This window comes from Monodelphis domestica, chromosome 2 (assembly GCF_027887165.1).
Source record: "Monodelphis domestica isolate mMonDom1 chromosome 2, mMonDom1.pri, whole genome shotgun sequence".
In the NCBI taxonomy this organism is placed as follows: domain Eukaryota; kingdom Metazoa; phylum Chordata; class Mammalia; order Didelphimorphia; family Didelphidae; genus Monodelphis; species Monodelphis domestica.
Window position 1 is genome coordinate 139,570,294 of NC_077228.1, and position 21,873 is coordinate 139,592,166.

Here is a 21,873-nt window from a genome sequence, read left to right on the forward strand (position 1 = left end):
TAAAGTTTGTGTGTCTGTTTTCCTGTCTTCCTCCTCTGCATTCTCCCACCCCCTGCCTACACAGCTGTTACCTGCAGCGTTCCCATCCCTTCCCGGTAATTCTTGGCCAGTGCCATCTGCTTTCCTAAAAACTCACATAGTGGACAAGTGTTTTCCCCCCTAATGAGGCTTGACTTCTTTTTAGAATAACTTGAATTTGAAGGGATGGCTCTTTTATGATAGAATTTCAGGCAGAGCAGCTGTCAGTGAAAGAGAGATCTTTGCAAACAGAAGACTTTCAACATCTCATCATGGTACTCATAATAAAATTAAAAAATCGCTCAGCACCCAAGGGTCCAAATAAATTCTCTCAGACACTTTTTGTTTGTTGAAGAGTTTAAATCACAAGCTAGATGCTTTCAAATACAGTTCTTCAAGAATATTAGATTTGTTACAAATTTTCAGTACCTTCAAACGACAGAAAATTTTACACTGTTGTAGAATTAGGTGAAATTTTTCATGTGAGTTTTAAACAGCCCTTTCTTTCATCACTAAGTGGAATTACTCCAAGTCATGCAACAAATGGCTATTAGACTTTTTTAAAAATTGCCCTAATTTTTTCTGTTGAGATTTTAAGCCTATTCTTAAGTCAAGGCATCTATGTGCTCTGGCCACACTGTACTGACCTCCTCTTTCCCCCACTTAGGGTTGTTTCCATGATCCATACTCTCTAAGCACCACTTGTTCAATTTTACCAGTGCATCTTATTTTCTTTCACCTCCATCCTTTGTGCAAACTTCCCAACAAATCAATAGGAACTATGCTAGAAGGAAAAGGCCCTATACACTAAAAGGCAAATATAGCCATCACTGATTTCCTATAGATTCCAATAGTAAATGACCTGGAAAGAGAAGGGCTTCAGCTGTGTGACTCTGAAGAGGGAGGAAACCCTTACTTCTTTTTTTTTTAATGTGGATCTACCAGATTGTTAGACCTGGCAGTTATCATAATTAGAAACTGAGAGCAAAACAGAAGACATCTGGCTATGGTTACTGGCCACTCACTCTAGCCCTTGTTATTAGGCTTTACCAACAAAACCACATAAGAATGAGTACCATCAACATTTTATATAGAATTTGAGTATAAATTGGATATACAGTGCAACTGAACTGCTTTAAAAAAATCACCTTGGCTTTTTAATCTCTTAAAATTTATAATAGAACATTAAAATATCTTCTAATAAAATCAGTCTGAAGTATAAGGATTCATGATCTCAATATCTTATACACTTCTAAATAAATATCTCTGACCTATAACTCTTGAAGGTATTATATGGTGACAGGATGCAGATAAGATAAACAGTACTTTTAGGTGAAAACAAATAATCAATTTAAAAATAAACAAGTTTAAAAACACTCTGAAATTAAGGAAATCAAAACACACACTTAATGATACGTTAATTGTACACATAGTTTTAAAAATAACTGAATGCATGCTCGGCAACATTTCAATTTTTTAAAAAATCCCTTAAAAATTAATCTAAATAAATAAGCAGAAACACAAAGGGAGGCACTGAACCAGCCAGTAACACATAGAAATATAAAATTGATTTCTCCCTTCCTCTTTTAGATGATTCTGACATGAAAATAAAGTAAAACAAATATTACTTTCTGGAAAATTATAATTCTTAACTCTTATTCAGAAAGTAATGTTCTGCATTAAACAGTAATGTGTAATTGCTGTCTATGATATGAAATGGCAAGTGTTAAGACAATTGAGCCTCAGGGGGCGATAATTCCACATCATCATCATCATCATCATCATCATCATCATCATTATTATTACCACCTGGGGGGGGAGTTCATCAATTTCAGAAATGATTGAACCTTTGTTGAGAAAGTGATTCAAATTCATTTTACGAATGCACGTTCAAATGTAAAAAGCCATTATTTCTTAATACTGAACCGTTGATCTTAATGCTGTAGTCTCACTTGCCAAAAAAGGTTTGCTTTTCATATGAAAGGCCTAAACTGGAACACACAGCATTCATTCATGACATTAAGGAGCATGGAAACCATGTTAGAAGCATCTTCTAACCCTGGGTTAGGCCTGGAAGCCTGAGGAGCAGCAGGAATTCTTTGATCTAATTGAATTAGTCAGAAACCAACTATTGTCAACTGCTTATTGCTATCAAAGCTCCCCTGCCAGAGCCAAATTTCTGAAATTCAACTGTCCACTCTCAGCCTTCTCTTCTACAGTTGTAGAGTCGAACAATGGTTAAAATGGAAAAAAAAATCTGTGCCTGCACAGCAATATTCAAGATAAAAGAATAATGATAATCATTATTATTCTGTGTTGGGTATTTGCTCATAATAACTGCCTGAGAATAGAGACAGAAAGACAAATACATACACGCAACTATTTCACTTACGGGGTGTGGACTTTGCAAACATTGATTCACTAAACCTGGATTACATAGCTCCCAAGTATAATTGAAAAGACATTAAGACTATAAGGTAATTCCTTTTCATGACACACAAGACTTATTGCATGATAGCTGGAAGCAACATCTTTGGACAAACAAATGTAAACTAAAAGTGATCTTCAACCGTTAGCATATCAAAGTGGCAAAAAATGGGTGGTTATAGGAATGCTTTGTCCATTTCTACTTGCAGTGACACGGAAGATACTGATGTGCTCTCAGAGACATCAGGATTTGGTCATCCTTCCACCCTGAGGTGGCTGTCTCTGTTGAAGAAGTCTCTGGTGTCTGTGGAATCCCACTAAAAGTGGCACACGTGACCAAAGTCAAAAGTATTTTCATATCTTCGATTTTCACTGCCAACAGCCTTCGAGGCTTGAAGGCTGCTATGAGAAGGTTATCCAGTGTTTCAGTTCTGTTATTCCCTGCAGTAACTTGGTATAATAGAAATCCATGTTGGCTGCAAAGTCAGTACATACAGGTGATTCCACATCACCGAAGGTACAGTACAATGCAGTTCCTCCAACGCTAAGGAAAACCGTTGCAATACACAGCAAGACCAGTAAAAGACAGGAGCCGCCACCAACTTCGTCTGTGAGAACATGAAGATAAATGAGAGTCACATAAAAATTTCCAACATGGTGAGGTCATCAAAGTAAAACCAATACACAACACTTAGTGTCTGTTGTGCTCACTGAGTAGGAAAAGGCTATCTATTTCTAATGTTCCCAGGCTTCTAGGAAAAGCATGCTTGCTGATAGAGAACCAATGGAAATAGAGTTTTCCCTATATGTTACAAACATTCATTTGTTATTTCAATGTGGTGCACCTTACTCAGTTTATAAGATCATACTTAGCTGAAGAGTTGTGAGGGACCTTAAAGAGGTCACCATGTCCCTCTCCTTTACTGATGAAGAAACCAGGAAGCTTAAATTATCCAGGCCAACCCCCAAACTTGAGAAAACTGAGGTCCATATAAATGACTTGTCCAAGGTCACACTGGTAAATGACACAGAGATGGGATTTTAATTTAAGTTCTCTGACTCCAAATCCAGGACTCAATTTGCTCCTTAAGTAAACAAATTGTGCTTAAATGGGATCTAAGCATCTTTATACAGATTTTTACTCTATAATAACAAATAATGGAGTAGCGAAGTTAAACTGAAATAACATATTTTTGTTAAAGTATTACTTGTCACTTTTTAATCTAATGAAATTACTGTCCCTATAAATTCTGCTGAGAAAAAAGTCTATCCAGAAATGTGCCTTTCATAATTCTAGATCATTATTAGGAAACTTCAGCATAACTATTTTCATAAAGTTTAAACTGTTTACAAATTGTTCTACTTAATTCACATATATTTAAAGTGCTCAGAGGAAGGAAAGGTTTATCTCTTCTGAGATGTTTGTGGTGTTACAAAGTCCTTTCATACCCACTGCCTCAGTTGATCTTCAAAGCAGGCAGCACAGGAATCACTATTTTTATTCTACAGATGATGAAAATGAAGCTCAGGGAAATGAAGTGACTTGCTTAAAATTGTATGTGGTTTCAGCAAGGGCCCCGTATGCTAGACATTTGGGTTGCCACCCTCTTTTGAATGAAAGGATTGATAGCATAATTTTTTTTTTTGCATTAGATCAGTGAAAAGGCTGAGGAGCACATGATCTTTTCTCTTATTTTTATGTTTCTGATCTATACAAGGAAGGAGAAAGAAATAGGGAGTTTAAGGAAAAGAAGTTCAAGGACATGTCTAAACTAAGCAAAGCTATGAACTGGCTAAAAGAGTGACTTCTTAGTGCTATCAAGGCAGTTTCGTCTAAGGGAATTAACAAGCCCTGCTTCTGGAGTGAGACACCAGGTTTGAATGCCCTGCTTCTTTAGTACCTGTGTGACATCTGGCAAGTCATTCCCCTTTCTGGGCCTCAGCTTTATCATCTCATCAAAATTAGGGGGGTGGACAGGACAATCTCAAAGGTTTCTTTCAGTTACAAATCCATATTCTAATAGCCAAAGAGTAGATGAGAGGCCTGCTGTTTGCTCAAGTGACAGAAAGTTCTTCAAATATAGTCAGAAGCAGGGATACATAGTGATTAATAGTAGCTGTGGCTTAGTTAAAAAATATCACACTGCCAGACACAGTTCTTTAAACTGTACCCTAATTCAAGTGTCTGCTAATGTGGGAAAGGAACTCCTTCCCCTACTATGTTACTTTGTTTTGATGTAATCAATCAGGGCCCTGGAGATCCTTTACCATTGAGATGTGCAAGTGCAGATAGACCCTCAGAGAAAGGAAGTTGAAACCAAGGAGATGGGAAACTGATCCCATAGGCACTGTCCCCCTGGGTGGTACCAGGCAAACTAAGGAACCATGATTGGTCCCTGAGATGTGATGTGAGAGAGCTATAAGGTGGAGAAAATTGCTTATAAGGTAAGACCAATGTGCTCTCTGGCACTCTGGCAGAAGATTGGAACCTGGAAGAATCCCCTGTTGGGGGTGAGGGTCATCTTTCCTACATTTCCCTCTCTTAACTGTCACTACTGCGATGTAATAAAGTTACTAGCAGCCTCATGATTTAATTTTAAGAATTACATTAACTTACAGTGATTCCTAAATTATGTAGGTGTTTAACTAAACAGTCATTTTAAAAGAAGCATAATTTTTCAAATTATGCTTTAACTTTAAAGCATGGGATCTGGGGCATCCTATTAAGTTTCTATGCCTGACCCTCAGGTAACTTTGTTTGGCCTACACAATCTCATACAAGTGAATGAATTGCAAGGACTGTTTTTAGGAAGGAAAAATCAGTTTTTTCAGGACAATTCGTGCAAATCCCAAATTATAAAGTTATGATAAAGGTGATGGTAATTATTTGAATTTTAAATCCCAGAATATTTGCTTCCTAATGAATTCTATCCATTGGAGAGCTCTAAGAAGAAATGCTATCATTTATATACTTTAGAAGAGGATCAAAAACTTGGAAAAAAGTTTACAATCTACAAATATTCAGATTAATGTAATGTGGGAATTATTGAGGTAGTTAGATGGTACAATGGATAGCAGGCTGGGCCTGAAGTCAGGAAGACCCGAGTTCAAATTTAGCCTCTGACATTCACTAGTGGTATGACCCTGGAGAAGTCACTTAACCTCTCTTTGCTTTAATCCACTGCAGAAGGAAATAGCAAATCACTCCAGTATCTTTGCCAAGAAAACCCCATATGGGATGATGAAGAGTCAGTGCGACTGAATGACTGAACAACTATATGTGAATTATTAAGGCTCATTTTAATTAGAGAGATAAAAATTAATCATCATTCACAAGAAATGAAACATTTTAAACCAGATCTTAGGGGAAAGAAGTTCATGAGAGTAAGTGCAATAAGTAGTAATAAAAATAATGTTTTCTATGAAGATGTTTTTCCTTTTCCCCATAATAAAAGGAATAAAAGCCATTTTTCCTCCAACCCTTACCTTCATCTTAGAATCAATATTGGTTCCAAGGCAGAAGAGCAATAAGGCCTAGGCAATGGGAGTTAATTGACTTGTCCAGAGTCACACAGCTAGGAAATATCTAAGGTCACATTTGAATTCAGGACCTCCCATCTCTAGACCTGGCTTTTTATACACTGAGCCACATACCAATACCAAAAGCTGTTTTGATAATCTCTAGTTATAGGCAAACAAAATGCTCAAAATAAAAATTATTTAAAGAAACATTTACACTCCCAAAGTCTTCCTTTGATATCTCAGTATGGAATGACAGTAACCCTGGGTTCTCCTGTTACAAACAGGTTCAAGTAGAGAGCAAATGATAGACTGTCCTCCTGCCTAGCAAAGTGTAGAAAGGTGCCTGTGGGAAGGCTGCTGTCATAGAATGATCTTTTTTTAGCCACAGCAACTTGAGAAATCATCTACAAAGGCTTGAGTCCATCAGTAGTTGTACCGATAAAATCATATTTACAACTTCTTTTGATTGAAAAGAATATGTAGGGATGAAATAAGTTGCTAAATTTACATCTCCTTTTAAAAATCCTCTTATTATCTGTAACTTACCCTGGTCTAAGGAGTCTTCCATTTCTTGGAACCTCACTCGTCTCTTTGATGGTTTTTGCTCCATTTGGGTGAGTTGATTTCCTTCACTATTGTTTCTTTTCTTTAATATAGACACCAATCCTTCTGTTGGAACAATCTGTTGAAGTTTAAGAAGGATCATTCAAGTATTGCAAAGAAAAACATACTGATGATCATATTAATAACACATTTTATTATTTATTAGGGTAGAGGTGAAAAAAATGAGAGGCCCTTCCTTGGTTACTTTCTTATAGAATTAATTATACTTGACATTGCTCTTTTGAAATCTGTAAGTTGAAACAGAAACAAACACAAAAGATCCCAAAGGTCAAATATCAAGAAAGATAGTTCATTTGCTAATGGTTATTTTCCTTTAAAGGGTTGCATAAATTGAAATGATGGAAGTCAAATTGGGTTTTCCTATAGAAACTGAGCTTTAAATGATAAATCTGACCCTATGAGGCTTCCTAAATCAACACATTAATAAGGCTATGCAGAACCAATAACAAGGTTAAAGGGAGGCAAGGTTAGAGAGCAGTTTTTAAAAATAGATTTGGGGGTTTTCATGATCTACAAATTCAGTGAGTCAACAGTGTGATATGGGGACCTAAAAAGCTAATGGAACTAATGCTACATTAAGACAAAAGTAATTTCTAGCACTAGATGGTGGCAGTCCTGATATACCATGCCCTAGACATAAAGGACACTGATGGTGAAGGATCATGCTATGTGAAAACTAGTGGAAAAAACTGGAAATGTGTAGCTTGGAGAAGAAAGACATGAGAGGAATGAGATCGGTTTTCAAGTTTTTGAAATGCTGATATCTATTAGATTTGTGTTGCTTTTCCCAAAAGCAGAACTAGGAGCAACCAGGGGTAGTAGATAGAGAAAAGGAAGACGTAGATTTAATATAAAACACATTAACCTTGATAAAGGTCTTCAAATAAAGTCTAGAGAGAGGAAATTCATTCAAGGATGTACGAGTTGAACTAGCTCTAGCATTTGAGGTTCCTTCTTAACCTGGGATACTGTGTTTAATGGCAACATAGTAGAAGTATAAACATTTAACCATTGGTCCAACAATCTTAAGTCATTCGCTTCCAAGGTGATCTCTTATTTCATGCATGAATTCCTCTACAACATTGCAGACAAGTAATCGAGTCTCTTCTTGAATATTTCCAAAATTCCCTACTTTATAAGATATCTATCCTATTTTATTCTTTGCTCCAATTATCAGAAGTTCTTTCTTAACCCCATATCTCTTTCCATCTTCTTTTTTTTAATTCACCTTTTCAAAGTCAAGAAAAATAAGTCTAATTCATCTTACTCTTGGCAACATTTTAAATATTTTGAGAGTGCTATTATACTCATTCTCCAAATCTCTTTTTCCAGCCAAACACTCCCCACCTTTAAAAAAACCCTTACCTTCTCTGTTAAAAATCAGTACTAAGTTTTTGTTTCAAGGCAGAACAACAGTAAGGGCTAGGCAATTGCTGGTAACTGTCTTGTGGACAGATTTGTAATTAGGACCTCCCATCTTTAAGTTGGGTTCTCCATCCACTGAGCCATCTAACTGCTCTACTCCAATCTCCCCACCTACTTCTTTTGTTTTCTTTTATATTAATACAATTTATTTACAAGTGTCCCAACCCTTCTCATCCTTCCCTACATCACAGAAGGAATTATCCAGGAGACAGATATTTCTTTTGGGTTTCCATTTTTCAGTTCATTCTCTGGAGGTAACATTCATAAATTATTCTTTTTCAAGTATTAAATTTCTAACTATGTATAATGTTCTCTTGGTTCTTCTCATTTTGCTGCTCATTATCCAATGTAATTATTTCTAAATTTTTAAAAATGAGACTGTTCATAATTTCTTACAGCACAGTAGTATTCCATCACAATCATATAACACAACTTGTTTAGCCATTAACCAACCAATTGATGATCCCTGAATTTCCCGTTCTATGTTACCACAAAGAGAACTGCTATGAACATTTTAGAATATATAGGTTCTTTTTCTCTTTTTCTGATCATCTTGAGAAAAATAACCAGCAGAGAATACATAGTTTTAGAAGTTTCTGGATGTAATTCCAATTGCTCTTCAATTGGATCAGTTCACAGCTCCACCAAGAGTGTATTAGTGTCCTGATTTTTTCCACATCCCCTCCAACATTTGTTATTTTGCTCTTTTGCCATTTTAGCCAATCTGATGGATGGGAGATACTACTCAGTAAGAATTTAGAGTATTTTTTCATATACCTATATATGGCTTTGATGTCTTCACCTGAAAATTATCTGCTCATATCTTTTGACAAATGTAACAAAATTCTCTACATATTTTAGATGAAACCTCCGAGGCTGTCTACAAAATTTCCCTCTGCTGCTTTTCTGCTTTCCTTCTAATATTGGCAACATTTATTTATACAAAAATGTTTCAATGTAATGTACTCAAAATTATGCCTTTTAAATCTCACAATGCTCTCCATCTCTTGTTGACTCAAATTCCTCTCCTATTCATAAATCTGATAGGTAATGTTTCCTATTCTTCTAATTTATTTATGATATCCCCTTTTATGGCCAGATTATATATTCACTTTGATCTTATCTTAATGAATGGTAAGATTAGTAAGAATAGTTATACCTAGTTTCTGCCAAACTACTTTCTAGTTGTCCCAAAATTTTTTACCAAACAGTGATTTCTTATCTCCGAAATCTGGATCTATGCTTTTGTCAAATATAAAGTTGCTATAATTTACTATTTGTTGTACATCTTTCCTGTTCCATTGATCTATTTTTCTATTTCTTAGCCAATACCAGATAGTTTTTATAATTACTGCTTTATACCAACAATTAAAAGCTGGTATTGCTAGATCTCTTTCCCTTAATTAAAAAGAAAATTAATTATTTTGATATTCTTGATCTTTTGTTTTTCTTGATGAATTATCTTTTCTAGTTCAATAAAATTTTTTTTGATAATTTAATTAAGATGGCATTGAATAGATTAATTTAGGTAGGATTGTCATTTTAATTATATTGGCTCTGCCCATCCATGAATAATTAATATTATCCAATTACTTAGATCTGACTTTATTTGTATATTTTATATTATGTTCATGTAGTTTCTGGGTCCTCACTCCTTTTAACTCATCTTTTATATGGCATGGTATTGGATCCCTCCATCATCCAAGTTGCCCTCTTTTGAAATCACTCAGGCTTGCCAATGCCCTTCTCTAAAATGTGTTCACGAGAAATGAACAAGGCATCTAATGAGGGCAGAGTACACTGGGTATCACCTTCCTTGTTTTGGATACCATGGCTGTATGAATGTGACTTAAATGGCATTTTTTTGGCAACCACACACTACAGTCATAAATATTCTAATACATTCAAAATTTTGGGACTTTATTATATGAACTGAACTGTCTTACTCGTTCCCTTCTGTTAAGTTAAAAAAAAGAAACAAATATAGAACTTTAGAATTATGAATCTTAATTTTTTTCCTGCTTAGTTTTGGCCTATCTTCTAGCCTGTCAAGATTAAAAAAAAAATTTAAATCCCTTACCTTCTGTCTTGGAATCAATACTGAGTATCATTCCAAGGAAGAAGAGTGGTATGGGCTAGGTAATTACTGAGGGTCACACAGCTAGGAAGTATATGGGGCCAGATTTGAACCCTAGACCTCCTGTCTCCAGGCCTGGTTCTCTATCCAGGATCTTTCTGAATCATGATTCTGATCTCCCACTGAATTAGCTATTTCCAGCTTTGAGCTATCCACAAATTTCTCAGCTAGGTGGCTCAGTGGATAGAACGGAGGGCCTGGAGTCAAGAAAATCCAAGTTCAAATGTGGTCTCAGATACTAGCAGTGTGACTCTGAGCAAGTCACTTAATTTTGGCTTCAGTTTCCTCAAATGTAAAATAGAGATAATAGCACGTATCTCCCAGAGTTGTTGCAAGGGTCAAGTAAGATAATATTTGTAAAATGCTTAGTACAATGTTTAATCCACAGTAGTTGCTTAATGAATGTTTATTCTTACTTTTTAACCTTGCCTTCAATAATCCTTCAAAGATGATAGAGATAACGTGGGAAATAGTGAAAAAAGTACTAGACACAAGTTCTGGATTTAATTCTTAAACTTTTCCACATAGCATCCCTATGGCCTTGGGCAAGTCCCAAGTTTCAGTTTCCTAATCTGTTAAATGTTAATAAAACATACCATATCTTATGGAGTTATAAAGCTCAAATATGATGTATGTGAAAACTTTAAGTTATGAATTATATTTGTCCAACTCACTAAAAAAACTGGAAAGGACCTGGCAAAGGGCAGATTTTTATGGCATATCATTGGGCTGCCATTCATTTATTATTCAGTGCTGTTGTTCGGTTTGCTATAAATCTACCCACAAGTTTTCTAATACCTATTTCCTCTTATTGTTCACAGGGATATAACAAGACTTTGCCTTGAAACCCTCTGGGCATTGTCAGCATAGTACTTCACCATTTCTTCCATTTATGTATTTCATCATTGTAGTTACCTCTTTCTCTGATACACATCATAACCTTTCTACCCCTAAAGACTAAGAGGCTGAACATGTGCAATACTCCTGAGTAGAACCAAAACAAGATGAAAATGAAATTGGGAAAGATTTAACAAAGCAAATGAAAACACAATAGAACATAGAAAATGGTCAAATGCACTCTTACGAATCAATATATACCCAACAGGCACCTTTATATCCAATTGAATGGCTCCTGTTAGTATTTGAGTTTGAGACCACTTCTTGAGATGGTCTTAAGATGTGAGCTGCTGTGAATGAAAAAAATTCTCCATATGACTGGTTGGGGAGAGGGAGAGAGGAGGAGGGGAGGGGGAAGGAGGAAGGGAGAGAGAGAGAGAGAGAGAGAGAGAGACAGACAGACAGACAGACAGACAGACAGAGAGAATGAATCTGTTGTTTCAGGGCATTCTAAGTGAATCAATGTTGGTTCTTTCTGATTGTTGCTTTTCTTATGTGCTCATAAAATCTGTCTAGAGTTTTTCTAGGGATTAATCTAGTTGTGTCACTTTGGGCAAATCATTTTACTAGTACTTTTAGATTTTAATTTCCTTATTTATAAAGTAAGAAGTTTGGTTAGGTAATTGTTACGATCTCCTCAGAGGAAAGTCTTCAATGAAAGGCAGAATGGTCATGTGCTACTTATGTTGTGGAAAGGATTCCTGTTGGACTGAATGATTTCAGAGGTTCCTTCCAATTCTGTGTTTCCAATCTGCCAAATACATTGGTCCATAGTTTTGAGATTGTATTCTGTCCTTGTATGGGAAAAAATAAAGTGGCACTTTTCTACATTCTTCATATTATCAACATCCAGTCATGATTTTATCTGCAAGTCACTTCAGTTAACACGACTACAATTTGTCTGCGTCTAGACAACTCCAGAGACCTGAACTGCAATGAAATAGGAACTGAGTAATTTCTTCAGTCTTTTATAGAACCATCATATTATTTGCCATAAGTAGTGGGTTTATTCTGCCATCTTGTTTTAAACATAAACTAAAGAAACTAAAAATTTTCTTTTGTCATTTTTCATAAGATTTAAGGCATTTTAGACTTTACCTTTCCTGACACTATTCTTATAATTTCTTTCCTGTATTCTGGTTTTATGTGCCCTTCTCTCCATATCTGGAATATCTTCCAAATGAAAGGTTCCTGTGTACTTATATTGACTTTGGATGGCTTTCTTGGAAAACAAATGTGATTATATTCCTAGATTATAACTGTGATGGCTTTTCTTCCTCAAAAAAACATTTTCCCCTGAAGTCAAAGGTACATGGCTATGATTAGCAGCAGTCCCTTCTTTAGCTTTTATTATCTTGAAGATAAGTGACTATTTTTAGCATTTTCATCACTTCACAGTAACCGTCTTGAATTTCTTATCTTACTTGACACTTACCAGGAGGTGAAAAAGGAATTTTTTGATTCTGAAGTGATTTTTTGAGGAGACTTTCACATGAATATCTGAGGAGACTTTTAGAAAGATAGGTCTATCTAACTTTTGTTTTTGAGACTGAGATGTTAGGAGTTGACAGTTTGATGTATAATCATTTTTTCTTCCTGTTAGTTTGTACATTTGAATATATGTCTTTATTAATAGTTTGGAACTTAAAAGTATTTGACCATGTTCATCATCATCTTTGTCTGAATATTTTCTTCCCTTAATTTCCCTCTCAATTATACCATTTATCTTCATTTATGTCCTACCACTTCAACTCAAAAGTCTCCTGAACTGATTTTCTTTTCTCCCTACTCTTTCTTGGTGATCTTGTCAGTTCTCATGGATATGATAGGTATTTCTATGCAAATGACTCCCTAATTTCTAGCCTCTCTCCTGAATTCCTGTTCCATATTCCTTATATTCTGCTGAGCATTTCCAACTGGATGTTCTGTAGGGGTCTTAAAATTAGCATGCCTACAACAAAAGTCAATTCTTTTCACCCCTGCTTCTAATTTCACAATTTCTGTTGAAAGCACAACTGTCTTCACTTTCTGTTAGTTTCTATATCTGATCAGTTGCCAAATCTTTCTGTTTATTGGAGTGGTTTGCTATGTCTTTCTCCAGCTTCTGACAAATGAGGAAACTGACATAATCAGGATTAAGTGACTTGTCCAGGGTTACCCGGCCAATAAATGTCTGAGGCTGGATTTGAACTTGAGAAGATGAGTCTTCCTGACTCTAGGCCAGGAGTTCTATCCTATGTGCCTAGATGACACTTAGCTCAATTGTGTCCTCTGACACTTATAAGTTGTGTGTCAGTGGGCAAGTCACTTAACCTTTATTTGCCTTGGTTTCCTCAACTATAAAATGGAGATAACAGTATCTACCTAGAAAGGTTGTGTGAGGATCAAATGAGATCATATTTGTAAAGCATTTAGCACATAGTATCTGACACAAAGGAGATCCTATATAAATGCTTTATACCCATCTCCTCTCAAGAGTATGTCAGTTAATCAACAAAGAATTAGTAAGTGATTACTATGTTATAGGCACTGTGCTCAGTGCTGGGGATTCAAAGAAAGGTAAATACATAGTCCAGTGACAGAGAATCTTTTAGAGACTGAGTGCCTAAACTGTAACCCTCATACCACCCCATGTGAGTCTCCTCCTTACCCCAGACAGAGGAAGGAGGAAGTGCTTCCATTGGGCTACCGGGCAGAGGGGAAATGGGTAATGAGAGAATTGTCTTCAGGCTTGCATGGAGGGGGAGAAGGGAGCAGCCCCCTCTGGTACGCATGCCATAGTTTTGCCAACATGGACATAGTCCCTAGCCTCAAGGAGCTCACATTCTAACAGAAGAGACAATAAGAAAAACTGAACATGTGAGATCTCTATAGGGGGTAAGAGGAAAGGGATCTCAGAGTAATGACATTAGCAGGGATGGTGGGAAATGGGAGGGAGATGAAACGGAGGAAGAGAGGAGGAAGGGAAGGGGGAAAAGAGAGAGACAGACAGATGGAGAGAAGAGAAGGGAAAGACAAAGAGAATTCCAAGGAAGAAACAAGAGAGGAGAGGAAAAAGGGGCAGGCTATGGAGGTGAGGGAGAGTATGATGTCCAACATGGCAACTAGCCAGTGACAAAGCATGGAGTCAGAAGTGTTTTGAGTAAGGAATGGTTAAAAGGTTGTTGTTGTTGGAACACAGAGTATGTAGAAAGAATTAAAGAGTAAGAAAATCGTGTGAAGGGCCAAGCTGTGAAGGTTTTTATAAGCCAGAGGAATTTGATTCTGAAGGTAATAGGAAGCCACTAGAGTTTTATTAAGTAGATCTGCTGCCTTTTTTTTTTTTAAACTCTCACCCTTCCATCTTAGCATCCAGACAGAAGAGTAGTGAGGACTAGGCAATTGGGGTTAAGTGACTTGCCCAAGATAACACAGCAAGTTAGTGCCTGATGCCAGCTTTGATCCCAGCTCCTCCTTTCTCCAGGCCAGTCTTTTATGAAAATCATTTGGCAAATGAGTGGACTATGGAATAGACTGGGTATAGGCTAGAGATAGGAATGCTAACTAGAAATCTATTACAATAGCCAAGGTGTGGGATAGTACCTCCACTGGGTAGTGGGAATGAAGAGGAAACATTTGAGTGGTACTATGAAAGTAGGAATTACTCTAGGAAACAGATTGGATATGTGGGGTGTGATTAAGTAATTAAAGATGATATGGAGGTTGTAGGCCAGGGTAACTGGGAGGATGATGGTGTCCTCAACAATAACAGGGAAGGCTAGAAGAGGGGATTTTTTTTTTTTTAATAATGAGTTCTCTTTTGGACATGCTGAGGTCCTCTGGGTCATTCAGTTTGAGATGTGCAAGAGGCAAATTGGTGATGTGAGACTAAGGTTTAGGGGAGAGACTAGGGTGAGATATACAGATTCGGGAATCAACCAAAAAGAAGCAATATCTAAACTCAAGAAAGCTTATTATATCAACAAAAGAGATGGTATAGAAGGAAAACTCGGGATTATTTTGTTTTTGTTTGTATACCCTTCAGGGCCTAAACACAGTGCCTAGAACATAGTAGGTAAAGAATGCTTAATGAATGAAAAATACTTTATGATCTTCTAAATAAGCTATCTTTCTAGAACTAGCAATAGGAAGCCATAGTTAAAAGAACTGATTTAATCATTTTTGTAATTTTACAGAAATGTAACTGAAGGCAGAGCAAATAAATATTTTGTACTTAAAATTTGACAATGAAATTAATATGCCTTTAGGTTATTATAGTTCAGGTTAGTTATCCAATCCTTAAAAAAATTGCTTCATGTTTCAGGAATATTAAAAATGAATTTTAAATGATGCATTACAAATTAGTCCATATGAGATCATCTGTACCTCTTATACTATCTCCTTCTATTTGTGTGTAGAAGAAGGCAGGAAAGAAAGCATAAAAGGAAGGAACCAGTGTTATTTCTTTAAAACAGTCATTCCATAATTGCTTAGGCTTTGGACTCTTAAATCAGATTATAGATGAGAGCAGATTATATTAAACATAAAGAACAATCTTTGGCTCTAATCTATTTTTGAGGGTATTGATAACCAGCATTAGTTGAACAGGCAAATGTATAAAAGCTAATTATGTTGCCCCATAAAAAGGGAAGCAGTATGGAGTAATGGATAGAAACTGGGTCTTTAAGCTAGGTTCTTGTGTTTCCTCTGATACATATGGGGCTCAGTGATCCTGGGCCAATTACTTAATGCTCCAGTGCTTCAGGAGTTCCCTATATCAACAGAATCTCAAGTCCAGGAGAATTTTAGGTGAAGAAACAGGCTACCTCTTCGAATCCAGAAACTGAACTGTTTGGAGAAGACACCATGAAGATGCCTCCAGACCACAAGCTGCACGAGAAGATCAAGAATGAACTTTGGGTGTGGTTGATTGAACATTTATTTGTATGTATACTTTCATGCCAAAGGGGACTGCCCCCTAACTGGCTTTTTGTCAATGCGTCTAGCAATTACTAGTTTTGTTCTTTTTTCCTCTTATTCTCAAATTATTGTAATCTTTAAGTTGATTATGTTTTCATGATCCTTTTGGGGAAACTGGTTTCCCAATAACAATCAAATGGGGAATGCAAAAATGGAGATGTGAACCTCAGACTTCAATCCCTAGAAGTCCTTGGTACTTCCCAGAATTCCCTATAATCTCACCTGAGTGCGAGAACACAATTTTTATATTTAAAGGGCTCTCTGCCTCCTAAGAGGCTCTCTTCTTCCACTTCTAAGCACATGTGTCTCTCTACCTGGCATGCAAGATGTAGAGTAAGTGGCTGTGAATTTTGTATTTTCTTATTTCCTTGATTTCTAATAATCTTTAATAAATCTCATAAAAATATAATACATTTAGTAGAGAAACTAATTTAACTGTTACAATCCCTATCTCTATATCTTTAGAAATGATTAACCTCTAACGAGAAGTTGTTGTGTAGAGAATGCTTCTTATCCAACATCATTTTATTTATCTCTTTTAGTTGACAGCTTCTTTCTATGTAAAAGGAGAAGTTGGACCTTTAAAATCCGGTCACTTTTCTAAATCCTACAATTAAAACTTGAGATTCTACCTCTGGCTCACACACACACAAAAAAGGTTATGAACGGTTTTGGTCATCAGGATTCTTACTCATCAAATTAACTAAAACTAGAAAACTAAATTAGACTGACCCTACCTTGAGGTTAATTAAGAGGAATGGACTCAGACTAATTACTCAGAAGTAAAAATACAATAGAGTAGTAATCTTTTGTTGAAGAGGTCATTATAAATTGTTGCTTCATGCCAAAATGCATTGAGACTTTCGCTGGAACAGGTGACCAAAGGTGCAAAAGCTCTGAATTCAAAGGTGCAAAGCTCTGAATTTGAGTCTGAATCACCAATTCTCAAGTCTCTATGTCTCAGCCACAAGTCCTATATGTTATTTTATTATAATAATAGTACCATCACTACATAACTAATTTTTCCTTTTATCAATCACTTTTATGGACTGTATACAAATATAAGACCATCTAAATTGCATATTGGAACCACAAATGATTAATTGGGAAGATACATATACAGTGGGATAAAGCAATGATCTTGTCATTTAAAAAGAGTGTTAAATGAACACAAAATTCTTGGTTTTGTGTTTATTTTAGTAAGACAGTACTCGTTTCATTTTAATTTGAATACTAAGAGTGCCTAAAATGATACTGATTTTTAGAAATGTAACAACTCATACATATATTTCAAAGTAGTCTCTTTGGCCATCTATATACTTGATAAAATTATGCTGTTAAAAAAACCTCTTCTAATTTTTCTGTAAAGTTATTTTCAGAGATAGTTGACTACACCCACACACTCACCTACTCAGTTTCATTACTCTATAGTCATGTGACACTTCTTTTAGTCCAATAATTTTTATTCCTTTTACAATGGTTACTCTTTGCTTTACTGTCCCTTCTCTCTCCTTCTCTTTTATTATTCCTTGAGTCAATCACTCAAGAATGACTTCTAGAGGATTATGTCATAAGAATCCCGAGGAGAGGAACTCTGCAGAGTGAAGAAGGGACTAGGTAACAACACTAGATCTTGGAGGGGGACAGTCTTACCTTAAGAAGATATGTCAATTATGCTGGGGGTCTGCAGAATGTATTTTAAATAATATGGGTATAACTGGCTGTGTAAATACAAATCACTAAATGTTGCATTGCCTTAAGGACTATCTATAATGTCTATGCTCCAACTCATAGGTGAGAAATAGAATACTGATATAGTTTCCAATATAAACCTGTCTTTGATAATAGGCTGTGCATACGCATAAACTACTATTTCTTTTGATTCTTAAGGCTCTTAGAGTGAAGTTCCTAAATATTTCATTTCAATTCCTTGAAAATAAGCACACAAAAACCACTGTCTCTAAAAATCTATACAGTCAGCAATTTATACCTTTCAAATGTATTCCCAATAATATCTTTGTTCCAAGAAATTTAAAGTAACTTGAATTACATTAAGATTTTAAGTATAAATACATATGTCTCATGTACAAACAAGAATAGTTTTTTCAAACCTTCTCAAGAAAGCAGGTCCAAACAAAGAAAAATTACTCTGGAGCATACAAAAGAGACAGCTTGGAGAACTGGGACCAGAACCTAGATTTTTCTAACTTCTACATTTTAGGGCTATTTCCACTATATCAAACTATCTCATTTTTTAATAAGCTAAAAGTGGCAGGGATAGGTAGTAAAGAATTCATGCAACTGCTTAATAAGAAAGCTAGTCATTTGATTGTTACATATGCTTAAACCATGTTTGTGATCAGTATCTAATTGGCTTCTTTCTTGAAGTCCTCAGCTTAATTTTTTGATGTGTGAAAATTTTAAGCAACTCTAGTTTCTTCAATTCAGTTCAACTTGGAGGTTCTGGAGACCACCTTGGTAATTAACAATCTTGGTAGATGGCATCACAGCACTTATAATGGTGGAAAGGAATTCTGGTCATATGCTGAGGGAGGGGTCAGGATGAGAGAGTAAGAGCCACTGTTCTTGGAAATGGCTCAATACATTATGATTATGCAACACCACTCCAGTTTCTGGCCACAAACCAAAGTATAATCTATACAGTTCTTTCCTAGCTCCCTTAATTAAAGATTGGTATATTGTCTGAAATGATGGGATATGGCTCAAAAGAAACTAGGACTCCTTATATACTGAGAATGGAGTAAGGTCAAAGCTTTCCTTTTTCTTTTCATCTTATCCCCTTCTTCTTAGTTTTGCCCAGGGGTATTGAACCTCTTGAAGATAGAAAAAAAAAAAGAGCTGGGATGGCATGTGGGAGGAGGAATAGGTGGCCAAAAAGAGATGTTCAAAGAACCTAAATGAAGGTGGTTGACATATGGGGATACCACCTGAGCTGTGTCCTTGGAAGAGTCTTGGTGTACAACTTAAAATTACAAAGATAAGAAGACAGAATATAATGTGCTTCAGTAGGCACCTAAATAGGATACTGATCAATCTTTTTAGTTACTCTATTGTTTAACCATGATTCAATAGTATAACTCAGGAAATAAGATTTCAAAACTGAGTGCTAAGCTCTTCTTCAAATAGTCCCCTCCTCACATCAAAAAGGAGACAACAAAACTCACCAATGTGTTTCCATTGAGAACAAAATTCTTTGGGCTGCAAATTAATATAATTACTACTGGTAATGCTCTTTGAATAACTAAAGATCAAAATAAAATGCATCTGGCCTACTGCTCCACAGGCGCATAATAAGCAACCCTTTCAATGCTAACCCCCTAATATCAAAGAGCACCTTAAATATCCTTTCATAAAATTAATTTGTTGAATAAACAAATAAAGCTGTTTTCTAACTCAAATGGCATAATATAATCTAGTATGTTTAGAAGAAATCAGAGAAGCTGAGGTTAAAATCATTTACTTGAAATATAAAAGAACAGAACACATACTGGAGGCCCTTTTTTGATCTGTAGTACTATTCCATTATTGCTTTATACAAGAAGAGTATCTTCCTGGGGTAGCGGGGTAGCTCAGTGGATTGAGTCAGGCCGAGAGATGGGAGGTCCTAGGTTCAAATATGCCCTCAGAAACTTCCCAGCTGTGTGACCCTGGGCAAGTCACTTAACCCCCATTGTCTAGCCCTTACTGCTCTTCTGCCTTGGAACCAATACACAGTATTGATTCCAAGACAGAAGGTAAGGGTTTAAAAAAAAGAAAAGAAAAAAGAGCATCTTTGAAATAAAATATAATCTGAATAAGACTTGTTTGATTAACTCTGGTTTGAGAATCTTTGAACTTTCATGAACCATTGCTCTGTAGGCTACATATAAAATCTTGGATTTCTGGTAGAAGTACAAGTCAAATCATTGCTTTGTCAGTACAATTGAATCTCAAAGTACAAAGGACCTCTGAGTCCATATAATCTAAATTTTACTTAACCAAGAATTCTCTATACAACATTCCCATTTCTAAACCCCTAAATTGCAGTGCTCTCCTTCCTTTACTCTCTTACACTGAATGACTTTGTATTTATTCTGAACATATTTACATATGCACCTGTTGTCTCTAACTGGAATGTGAGTTCCTTGAGAACAGGGGTCCTTTCATTCTTTGTCCTTGTATCCCTAGCACCTAGCATAATGCCTGACATATAAGAGGTTCTTAAATGCTTACTGATTGACTAAAGGGGTTATCAAGCCTCTGTTTGATGATCGTCACTGGTTCAAAACTCATTAACCCATGAATAATCATTCATTCTACTTCTGAATAGCTCAACTTGGGGGACATTTTTCCTTAAGCTGATCTAAAATATACTTGTCTTTAACTTTTATCCATGTTTCTGATTCTGCTCCCTGAATTCAAGTAAAACAAGTACGGTTATTCTTTCAAATGACTATACTATCTAACCTTAAGCTTCTTTTCTTTAGATCACACATTAAAAATTTCCTGTGACAAATGCTCATATATTCTTCTAAAATTAACAGACGGTTTAGCACATAGCAGACAATTAATACATTTCTAACAGACTGAATGACTGCCAGGAATAAGTGACAGTATTCCATATGAGGTCAAACTGACACAGAATATAGTGGGCTAGATATCAGCTTCCTCGTTCTGGACAGCATGTGAAGGCCTCTATCAATACATTTATATTCTATAAAATATGAAACACTTTCAGATTTTGGGGGGGCTGTTATATCATACTATTTGCCCATACTAAGCTTATATATTCATTAAATACTCTATCTCTATTTCAGATGCATGATTTTCTAGCCATATTTCATCTCAAGTTTCATTTTACCTTGATATATATATATATAAATATAAAAATACACACACACACACACACACATATATATATATATATATATATATATATATATATATATTCAATTTTCAACAAAAACTAAGAAAAGGGTGCCAGGCACTGTAGAATGGTTCAAAATTTCAAACTGTGTATATACATACATATATAGATATATATATATCCTTATCTTTCCATCTTAGAAGTAATACTGAGAATTAGTTCCAAGGCAGGTGAATTTGGAGTTAAGTGACTTGCCCAGGGTCACACAGCTAGAACATGTCTTAGGCCAGATTTGAACTTAGGGCCTCCTGTTTTATCTACTGAGCCACCTAGTTACCCCTAGATAAGTAACTCACTAAAATTTAATCACTTGACTGCCTTTAGACTTTCTTTTCTAGAGCCTCTCCCCTCCAGACATTGCTATCTCTTAAGATACTAAGAAAGGTTAAGTGCTATTTAGATATAACTTCCATATCCCATATAGTTGATTTTTTTGAACCGAAGCACAAGATTTTACATTTAGCTGTTAAATGTCATCCTATTAGCTTCAATCTAATGTTGTAGAGTTTGTCTGTCAATATCTTTTTTTGATCTTGACTTAGGGAAGGGAAGGGAACGCGTATTTATTAGGGGCCTACTATATCCAGAGACTATATGGAGCATTATACTAATAGTATCTCACTTTGTCATTTGAAATGTTGGCTCTCTTTATGTCTTTTGAAAAAGCTGATAAGTATGTGACCTGTTCTGCTAATCAAAACATTAATAAAAATATTTCTAAAAGCACTAGCTTAAGGACAGATCATTGGGGTACTGCACTAGAAACCTCCCTTCAAACTGACACTAAGCCAATGATAAGTACTTTTTGGGTCTAGTCACTCAACCAGTTCTCAACCAATTTAAATTATCATCCAATAGGCATCTATTTTAATATCTAAAAGAGAATTTATCAAATATCTTTTGGAGTTTCCCTCAAACCAAGCATATCACACACAGC

General features: G+C 35.8%; 1 protein-coding gene across 2 annotated transcripts in view; it reads right to left on the bottom strand.

Annotated features, from left to right (window-relative positions):
- Positions 1-357: 357 nt before the first annotated feature.
- The window catches only part of CNST (consortin, connexin sorting protein), a 126,807-nt gene continuing 105,291 nt past the window's right edge, over positions 358-21,873 (bottom strand). For both annotated transcript variants that reach the window (XM_007481517.3, XM_056816051.1), the window contains 2 exons: positions 6,514-6,649; positions 358-3,053 (listed from right to left, as the gene is read on the bottom strand). In XM_007481517.3, coding sequence (XP_007481579.2) covers positions 2,848-3,053; positions 6,514-6,649 — 342 coding nt within the window. In that variant the 3' untranslated portion in view covers positions 358-2,847. The remainder of the gene's footprint in view (positions 3,054-6,513; positions 6,650-21,873) is intronic.